This window comes from Alosa alosa, chromosome 22, assembly GCF_017589495.1.
Source record: "Alosa alosa isolate M-15738 ecotype Scorff River chromosome 22, AALO_Geno_1.1, whole genome shotgun sequence".
Lineage (NCBI taxonomy): Eukaryota > Metazoa > Chordata > Actinopteri > Clupeiformes > Clupeidae > Alosa > Alosa alosa.
In genome coordinates, this window is record NC_063210.1 from 2,502,172 (window position 1) to 2,512,171 (window position 10,000).

The 10,000-nt window shown below is 47.5% G+C and overlaps 1 protein-coding gene across 1 annotated transcript in view; it reads left to right on the forward strand.

Moving 5' to 3' along the window:
• The window catches only part of dock1 (dedicator of cytokinesis 1), a 218,377-nt gene that overhangs the window by 22,289 nt on the left and 186,088 nt on the right, over positions 1-10,000 (forward strand). The window contains 9 exon segments of the mRNA XM_048233987.1: positions 82-122; positions 329-384; positions 1,621-1,717; positions 2,298-2,446; positions 2,796-2,931; positions 4,052-4,209; positions 4,329-4,410; positions 6,327-6,462; positions 9,456-9,528. Coding sequence (XP_048089944.1) covers positions 82-122; positions 329-384; positions 1,621-1,717; positions 2,298-2,446; positions 2,796-2,931; positions 4,052-4,209; positions 4,329-4,410; positions 6,327-6,462; positions 9,456-9,528 — 928 coding nt within the window.

The following is a 10,000-nucleotide window of genomic DNA, read 5'->3' on the forward strand; positions in this document are numbered from 1 at the left end:
AAAATATCTCTTTCTTTGAGCCTCCCTCATCATAGCACAAGTTATTATTTTTTGCTAATGCAGTTTCATGGTCTCTTGTAGGATGGTACAGGGGAAACAGGCTGAGGAGGAAGTCCAAAAAGGTAAGTTGATCTCCACAGTGTCTTTATTACAAACTGAGAGCCCTAAATCACATTTCCCAGCACTGTGCTGTGATCTTCACTGTTGAGTTGTATTACTTCCACATTGTATATAAATAAAAAGTCTTAAAACTGAAAGTAATATAGACAGCAGTATTCAGTTATGTAAAGTCGCTAATATGTCGAAGTTGTTTTTGTCTCTGACTCAGGGCATATTCCCCGCGTGCTACATTCACCTGAAAGAAGCCACAGTGGAGGGCAATGGGTGAGTGGACCCTTCTGAACTGTTTCCATAGTTTCGTAACTGGCTGCGTCTGGCCAGCTGATCCCTGGGCTGTGGCTTTGTAGTGTCCAAGTGGAGGGGCGGTTTAGCGGAGTGGAGGCTGGAAGGGGCCTCTGGAGCAGATGGCCGGCGTGCAGCTCTGATGGGCTCCGGCCCTCTGTCCTGCAGGCCCAGCTGGAACTGGCTTGTTATGGGCGCCGGACGCTGGAAGTCAATCTCGTCTCCCCTCTTTCTCTGCCAGAGTGCTTGAGCGCAAATGCCTGACTTTAAAATGGTGCGGTGTATCTCATTCGCCAGACGACCTTGCTGGTTGAGTTTCATCTTACTGGGTCCTGAATTTTGTCCTTGAGCGTGGAGGATCCACACTTACACAGCCACAGATGGGCCTTTGCTTTCATCTGTGGGCCACTTCTTTGAATAAGCAAAATGTATTTTGAAAGGCACTGTCCTTGAAGAAGAAACCCCTTTCCCAAAGAAAGGAGAACATCATTTTTCACTCGCTGTTCTATGAAAGGGTCGTTTTTTTTTCCTTGGCAAAAATAGTTTCACACAGGCTCTTGTATTTCAAGGGAACTGTTGCCAAATTAGTGCCCAGTGTGGGATTAATTGGAATTGCGTTTCCCGGGCAGCCATCTCTGACCCGGGAATTGGATTAAGCAGCACTCTATGCCACATGAAAGACTATAGATTAGCGTGATTTACATTGAGCGAGGAAAAAGTATGCACGCATATCTGGGTATTTCATTTCTGAGTGAACGGCATGATTTTAATTGGTGCTGATGTGAAATCACAATATGCTTTTGAGACACCCTTCAGATGCAGATACCAGAATAGGGGGGAAAGGAGTGACAGGTAGACAGACAAATGACAGGATGCATTGACAGCTTCAGAAATAGATGGATGCACGGCTGGATGAGCAGCCGAATACATTCCTGGACTGATTAGTGTGGATGGATGGATCAATATGTGTGTGGATGTGGAGATAGATGGTGCAGGGAGGACTGGGGGCATATGGCTAATGTGCCTTTGAATGGGGAGCTGGAGGAGTAGCTGGATGCTTGACTTGACTGATGGATGAAAAGGGTGAGCAGCTGAACAGCTGAGCAGGTGAGGAGAGGTGAGGAGAGGTGAGGAGAGGTGAGCTGAGGTGAGGATGGATGGTGGCGGTTGGTGATGAGTAGGGGGATAACGCTGTCATCTGGGCCTGTTCCTCTACAGGCAGAAAGAGACGGTCATCCCCAACGAGCTGCCCTTGGTGCAGGAGGTCACGACCACCCTACGAGAATGGGCCTCCATATGGAGAGACCTATATGTGGTGAGTTTACCCGCGCGCACACACACACAGACACACGCACACACACTCGCACACACACTCGCGCACACACACACACATGCATACATACACTGGCATTGACTTTTGAAGTATACAGTATATAGTATGGATTTTTCTGCCTTTGCAAGATGCAAATTAAGTGTGTATTTGATGCAAGATGCAGGTTTGTGTGTATTTGATGCAAGATGCAGGTTATGTGTGTATTTGATGCCGGATGCAGGTTATGTGTGTGTTTGATGCAAGATGCAGGTTATGTGTGTGTTTGATGCAAGATGCAGGTTATGTGTGTGTTTGATGCAAGATGCAGGTTATGTGTGTATTTGATGCCGGATGCAGGTTATGTGTGTGTTTGATGTCACTGGAACGCTCTGCAGCTCAAGCCCTCTCTACTGCTTGCACTAGCATGGTGTCTGTAGTGATACATTCTGACATGCTTTCACTGCCTGCCAAAGTGAAACAGACACTTTAATGAAGCTTGATTAGGGTTTTGTTTTCATGTGTGTGTGTGTGTGTGTGTGTGTGTGTGTGTGTGTGTGTGTGTGTGGTGCTAATGCCCACACAGGGAGACAAGCGAGAAATGTTCAACTCGGTGCGCGACATGATCTACGACCTGATCGAGTGGCGCTCTCAGATCCTGTCTGGCACGCTCCCTCAGGACGAGCTGACGGAGCTCAAGCAGAAAGTCACCTCCAAGATGGACTACGGCAACAAGTAAGCCAAGAGCCGTCAGCACGCTCCTTCATCTCACACGTTTTTTTCCCCAGGCTGCACTGTTCCAAGTCACCTGGCTCATTATGAGGGGGGGGGGGTGCAAATCCAATCCATCATTCCAAAAACTCTCTTTGATTGTTTTGAAATGAATGATTATTGTTTAAACTGGTTGTGTGTGAATCTACAACTCTGCTGCAGTGCTGTCTCCAGAATTCTAAAATGGCAGTGGAGATCTGGAGCCTGGTGTTGGTTGTGCTTAATGAGGCAAGCTTTTGGATGGCAGATTGGAAGCTGTGTTTGCAGGATGCCACCTGTGATGTCTGACTTCCTGCCAAAACCATTCCCACAGGTACTTGGATCTGGACCTGGTGGTCAGGAACAAAGATGGGAACATCCTAGACCCCGACCTGACCAGCACCATCAGCCTGTTCCGGGCCCACGAGGCCGCCTCCAGACAGATCGAGGAACGCATCCAGGAGGAGAAGGTAAGCATCGAGCTGGTGCATGGAGACACACTAGTGGAAGGGAGGGAGTGAGGTGTTTCTGAACATGTTGACCTCTCAGATGCGTGGCGCTCCCTGATGCGCTTACGGCTCTCATGGGTCAGTTCCCGTGCAGTTCAGCGCTTCACACAAGCAGAGAGTACTGCAGTGGTCTGTCCTCCCCCTGCGTGTGTGTGTGTGTGTGGAAGTGCTGATGGAGGAATACAAATCAGGCTGTGCTGCTGGGGCTCTGAGCTGGTTGCCAGATTCAAAGCAAATAGCAGCTTGATTAGTTCAGGGCAATTTACTGATTGAATCAAATGATGAATTCATTTTCTGAAATTCATATTTTGGAGAGCCCAAGTGTTGGTTGGTGTTCCCTCTATTTTTCTTACATGAAATATTTTCATTAGGCTTCATTAAAGCACATGTAAATTGTAATGTTTTTCTAGTGGATTATTACATGGTGAATGTGAGCAACATGATCATCCTCTAGTATCAAGTGTAATTGTATCAGTTTGAAGTGTGCTGGTGTGATGATGGGTGTGTTGTGCAGTGCTAAATGAAAGTGATTCATGCTGGACTTGGCTCAGTACATGCTGGTTAGAAATACTGTGTGCTCCGGGCACTGCCGGACATTCACACGTCACTTGCCATTGAAACTTCACATGAGCAAGACGGCTGCAGGCTGCTGCTGTGGTCTGTCTTGGTCCACTGCACGAGCTAGAACACACCTCACAGCCTGATGTCAGGGTATTGCCCTCATTGGCTGGAGTCTTCCTCGATAAAACAAGTCATCTTGTTCATTTCAATGCAAAAAGAAAATTCAACTATACTCTACTGTGTTTACTGAAAATAACAATATAGAGCACAATTCCACAATATTCCTCCTGTTATTTAGTTGATAATTACAATAGGAAGGAAAAACGGTCTGGGCTTGTGACTGCCATCTTTTCTAGCTTCTTCCACCTGACACCAGCAGTTCAATGTCTGACTATCAAGTCGCCCTAAGTCAATAGTGAATGCAACCCGTGACTTTATTAGACTTGTGTGTTCTGTGCACGAGTGTGCACGAGTGTGCACGACTGGGATCCTAAGCAGTGCACTGTGGTGTCCTCTCTAGTCCCAGAAGCAGAACATGGAGCTGAGCAGGCTGGCCAAGTTTGCCTCCACGCCGTCCTTCGCCCTGTTCGTCACCCTGAAGAACGTGGTGTGCAAGATCGGAGAGGACGCCGAGGTGCTCATGTCCCTCTACGATCCTGTGGAGTCCAAATTTATCAGGTGCACACTCACACCCCGACACACACACATGTACACACATCACCCCCATTCGCCACCCTCATTTCACTCTTTCTGTTTCTCCATTCGGAATATAACCTTTTCTCCCTCCTGACCCCCAGTGAGAACTACCTCGTGAAGTGGTCCAGCTCTGGACTGGTCAAGGACTTGGATCAGCTGCACAATCTGCGGGCTGTTTTCACGGTATGTGTGTAACTGGCTGTGTATACATGTCACTGCTGCATGGCTTTCCCCCAGGGACGGGTGGCCATAGGGCCCTCTACCCTGATGTGCGCATGTGGGTCTTTAACATATGCTGCATGTGCTACTGTGGGCGCGTGGAAAGCCATTTCTGAAACTGATGGATGATCAGCAACAGCTGTGAGTGGCATGGGTGATGAACTCATGATAAATTGACAACAGTAGGCTTATGTCCATTCCATCATGTCTGGCGGTCTCAAAGAGCAGCTTTTCCACGGGGGCTGTGTCAGTAATGAATTGAATGACTGCAGCGGTACTTTCATAGGGTATGTAATGAACAAAAATGAGAAATGTAAAGTGCACTGATGAATTGGCCACTTATCTTTTATAGCGACCTGCTGCACATCTCGCGTAATCTCTCAAGCTAGCAGGTCATTTCAGCCAGGCCTCCCAAGAGCTTCATCATTAATAGCTGTGCATGACAGGAATAGAGGAGAACACCAGAGAAAGCCAGAAGGAGTGCTTGGTCAAAATGTGACATTGAACATCTCCTTCTCTAGCCTACACGCAAAGCCAACGTAGACTGACACAACAGATCTGGACTAGCTGGGACTTTTTCAGCAGGCAGCCATTTGCTGTCTCGTCTCTGGTTAGAGGTAGTGGTGACTGCTGCTAATGAAATAGTTCATCATGGACTTGTGTAAATGAAGCATCTGTGGGGACCCCTCCAGGATAGTGATTGTAATGCAGGTTTAAATTCCCCTGGGTCCTATATCTGTGAAGGGGCTACTACAGGGCTGTTTGCTTTTTCTACTTTAACATGGACACACACACACACACACGCGCGCACGCGCGCCTGTGTGTGTCCATTTCTTTTTAAAGCAGTGCCGACCTTTCAGATTACTGCAATTTGTGTTATAAAGTCCCATAGTTCTATTAAAAACAATTCATCTTAATGTGGCTTTCATGTATGCTGCATATATCCTAATGAGCATGTGCACCATTCTGATAATGCTTAGATCACTTCATCTTAAGTGATCCAATTAGAGCAGTGGTGTTTCCATCCAAACTCACCTCACTAAGCTAATGCAGAGTAATTATAGCCTAGAGCCAACCACATCTAACGGGAGGCCCCCTGTGATGGAGATGCAGGTTGGAGTGGGAAGGGTGTGTGTGTGTGTGTGTGTGTGTGTGTGTGTGTGTGTGTGTGTGTGTGTGTGTGTGTGTGTGTGTGTGTTGCTCTAAGTGGGAGGGCTGAATTACACCTCCACTGAGGCCAAGCCTGTACCACTTTCTATTCTGCTCCCCCCAGAACGAGTCCTACTAAAGGTCAGTCTTGGTGTAGTAGAGAATGTGAGAGATGGGGAAGAGGGAGAGAGAGAAATGGAAGGATGGATGAGCACAGGCTCAGGGAGAGGTGGAAAGCAAACCAAAATGAGAGAAAGGCCGGCGCTGCATTCCCCATTGAATTGCAAGCAGGACACAGAGCAGCCGCCACAATCAAAGAGCGACTTAACACAATTTGCCAGGAGACGGGCCGCCCAAACAAAAGTTTATCCTCCCTCTCCGACACTCTGATCAATTCATCAATTGTTGCCGCAGCGGCGGCTGTGTTCCAGTGCGAGCTTAACAAGGCACTACATCCAGTCACGTCCTCAGCCGGGCTCACCCGGCCAAGCCCATCAGAGAGCACGGGAGCGAAACAAGCGCCATCAAACCCCCTCTAATGCCGCTCTACTCAGCCTCAAATCTCCTTTAGTCGGAATGCAAACACGTCCATGAGACACGCGGCAGCCTCATTACAGCTTGTGTGTGTGTGTGTGTGTGTGTGTGTGTGTGTGTGTGTGTGTGTGTGTGTGTGTGTGTGTGTGTTTTTGTGTGCGCGTGTGTGTGTATGTGCGTGTGTGTTCCCACCTCAGGACCTGGGCAGTGAGGACCTGAAGAGGGAGAAGATCAGCTTTGTGTGTCAGATCGTGCGCGTGGGACGCATGGAGCTGCGGGACAATAACACCAAGAAGCTGACCACCGGCCTGCGGAGGCCCTTTGGAGTGGCAGGTACGCCAGGTTCTTACCCCGACCACAGCAGCACTGCAAGCCAGTCAGGCTGTTTCATCATTAATGGTCACTGGAAATGACAACTACAGCCCAAGAGCAGAATTACTCTTTTTAATGGAGTTCTGCTCAGTCTTTGAGCTACTGTACAGTTATGTGCAGAATAGTAGCAATGTTTTTTAAAAAATTAATAAAGCTCAAAATCCTTAGAATAGCTGTTAATTCCATAATATCAGTGCATTGGGGACACTGCACATTCAATTTCAAATGAAAACATGACCAAAATTGATCAAGTTTGTGTTATACCTTTACAATAATGGTATGCAACTAGATATTAGTGCAGTGATACAAAGTAAAGCAAAATCTTGAATTTTTCAGTTTATACAGTAAATGTTTGAGTTTGTAAAAAAAATATGCAAACACTGCTATTTTTTTGAACAGCCTAACATTCCCTTTTCTTCACTTTCTGTAGAGGTATACTGAAACTGAATGTGCAGAAACTGAATGTGCAGTTTTCCCAATGCATTGATATTATGGAATTCACAGCTATTCTAAGGATTTTGAGCCTTATTCATTTTTTTATAACACTGCTATTATTCTGCACATAACTGTACATGCTAATCTAGCTAGTGATTTGCAGAGCTTTGAACAGACTTCTCTTGACTTGTCTGTGTGTTCCTTACCTCCCTCTCCTGCTCATTTGAGGTCCAGTCCCAAACACTGAGCTTCCCTTTGCTGCTGATTAGACTTGGAAAGAGACAGAGAGGAGAGGAATATCAGTGTGATTATGTGGTGGCAGTTCAGTCAGCTTGCTGTGGAGAGGCCCTTTGGGGATCCATGTCTACATTAAGATATCTCTTTTAGGGCACATTTAATAGAAAAAGAATCAAACCATACTTTTAAATAAGACAGGAACTGTTTCTGGAAGTGCCTTGCTTGCCCAGAGGAGGTCTCTACAAAAATATTCACACTCTTTCAACTGGCAGTGGTAGCTGCTATCACAGAGGGTCGAGTCTGTGTGCTATTATGAAATGAGAGTTCCTTTCATCAGATGGGGTGCTCAGCACTCTTTTCTATGGTGCAGTAACAGTCAGCCTTCACCAGTCCAAGCATAACTTCTCCAAAGTCGTTTTTCCTCTGTCAGAAGTAATCAAGCTAAAATAGATCAAGTGTCCTGATGGGATCCAAGAGCAAACTTCTACTTGATTTGTCCCGTCCTCCCCCATTAAAGTGAAGGAAATTGCAAAATGATTTGCCAGCAGATTGCAGTGCAATTTACTCTATGCTCCATTTTATTGCTAAAAATCTTTCCTCCTCTGAAAGATTTTCTTGATGAATTGCCCTGCCTCTTTTGCATTTTTAACAATGCAAGGCTCGTAGCCATACATTCCAATCACAACTTCAAGCAAGTGTAGCACAAGACTTCCAAATGTGTTTTTTTCCCCTTTGCTTCCCACTGCTTGATAAGCGCTGAACTCCCAGGGCCTAACCTGAGGCCAGAGGAGTGGTGTGATTACAGTGGAGTCCTCTCCAACCCTCCTTACCTCTCATGATGGCATACTTGTCTACAGGTCTTGCTCCCGGCCTGATAAATACATTTGGCCCCCAATCAGAGATTCTCACTTGAAGGAGACGGAGAAATTAGTGGCTGATTTGTCCCCGATGGGCCGGCTGCCCGTTCTATAGTAAACTAATTAGATTGGCGGTGCGCCGGCCGAGTGCACGCCGGGTGAATGACACTTTATTGTGCCGTCCCACTTGAGGAGATGGAGGGTGGCATCGAGATTGATGAGCCCTCGGTGAGCAGATATGATTTAGAATGTGTGGGGGGGGGGCGGATGCGACCAGGGCCAACTCCAGACTGGAGCGCGTTGACCCTCACGGCTGCTGAGGAGCTTTATGAGCTACTGGACGGACGGGCGGAGGGAGGGAGCAGAGGCAGAGGAAGGAGAAAATAATGATGGAGGGAAAAGGGGGAGAGTGCAGAGGAGATGGAAGGAGGCAGGATGGAGAGAGTGGTGGATACAGAGGGAGAGAGAGACATGGGAAGAAGGGAGAAGAAATAGGGATGGGAATCCATCAGGTTTTAACATCAAACATGTTTTTGAAGTTAGACGGGGGAAATGCGTCTAGCTGGGTTTCTTTTTTCCTTCTCCTCTCCTCTCCTTCCTTCCTGCGCACTACAAAGCAGCCTTATGTGGGTCAGGCAGGAGAAATCAAAGCCAGCGGACTGTCACCTTTAATGTGAGTGAGTGAGTGAGAGAGAGAGAGAGAGAGAGAGAGGGGGAGAGGAGGGGGCAGAGGAGGGGGCAGAGAGGGAGAAGAGGAGAGACAGTGGGTTTCATCACCTTCGCTGCTCCCCTCCATTAGCGCTCATCAGCCTCCTGTTGACTGGAGATGGAGTCGCTGCACCTCCCTCGGCTCGCGTCTCCTCCGGGCCCTCGGCTCTAGAGCTGCTCCTCTGGGATTGTGATGAGAGAACTCACACACAATCACAATCACACACTCACACACACTCACACACACACACACACTCACACACACACACACACACACAATCACACACACAATCACACACACAATCACACATACTAACACGTATGCACTCATACAAGGGAGAGGGGGTGGGTGCTGAAGATTTCTTATGAAAGTATTCCCTTGTCTCCAGGCTTTGCTGACATCTTAATTACATTAGACCTCTGGTGGCTTGGAACTGCCTCAGCTGCAACTTAAAAGAGAATGTGTTGATGATGAGAAGCTGTACCAGTCCTTGTAGTGGGCGTTTGATTTCTATTCGTCTCAAACTGATGTGCATACGAGTGATTCAGAGAAAACCAGAGAGGCCTCAGTAACAGTGTGGCTGAGTGTTGGCACCCTTGGGCTCATCCATGGGCCTCTCCTGGGTTGTCAGAGGGGCTTCCCAGCTGGGTAACTTATAGTGGTCATCCATCCCCAGGCGATTTCTGACCCTCTGTGACCCTGTTCTTGCTTCACAGTCATGGACGTGACGGACATCATCACAGGCAAAATGGACGACGAGGACAAGCAGCACTTCATCCCCTTCCAGCCGTAAGTGTGTGCATAGTGCTGTCTGCATGCACAAACACCCACAGTCATAGACATGCATACACACACACACACACACACACACACACACACACACACACACACACACACACACACACAAACAACCACTTTGGGAAAACATTGTCTGAAAGCATGAAACAAGATTTTCAAAGCATGTCAACATCCATTTTGTCAGTTTTTGAGGTCTGCACCTTGATTTCCCTCTGTGAAGCGGCGGCGCCTGCTGCCTATTCCCTGCTGACTTCATTAAGACTCCCTCATTAGCCGCACACTCTTTTTGGGGCTGGGCTAGTGGATGCACAGGAACCTCTTCCTTAACGTGATTATCCAGGTCTAATTGAGAATGCTCTCAAGACACAGGTATGGTTATGAAGGCACTCATCGCTCTGAGCAAATGCTCTTACCTCTTGCCGAAATTCCGGAGCAAAATAATTATGATGGGGCCCGGTCTCGT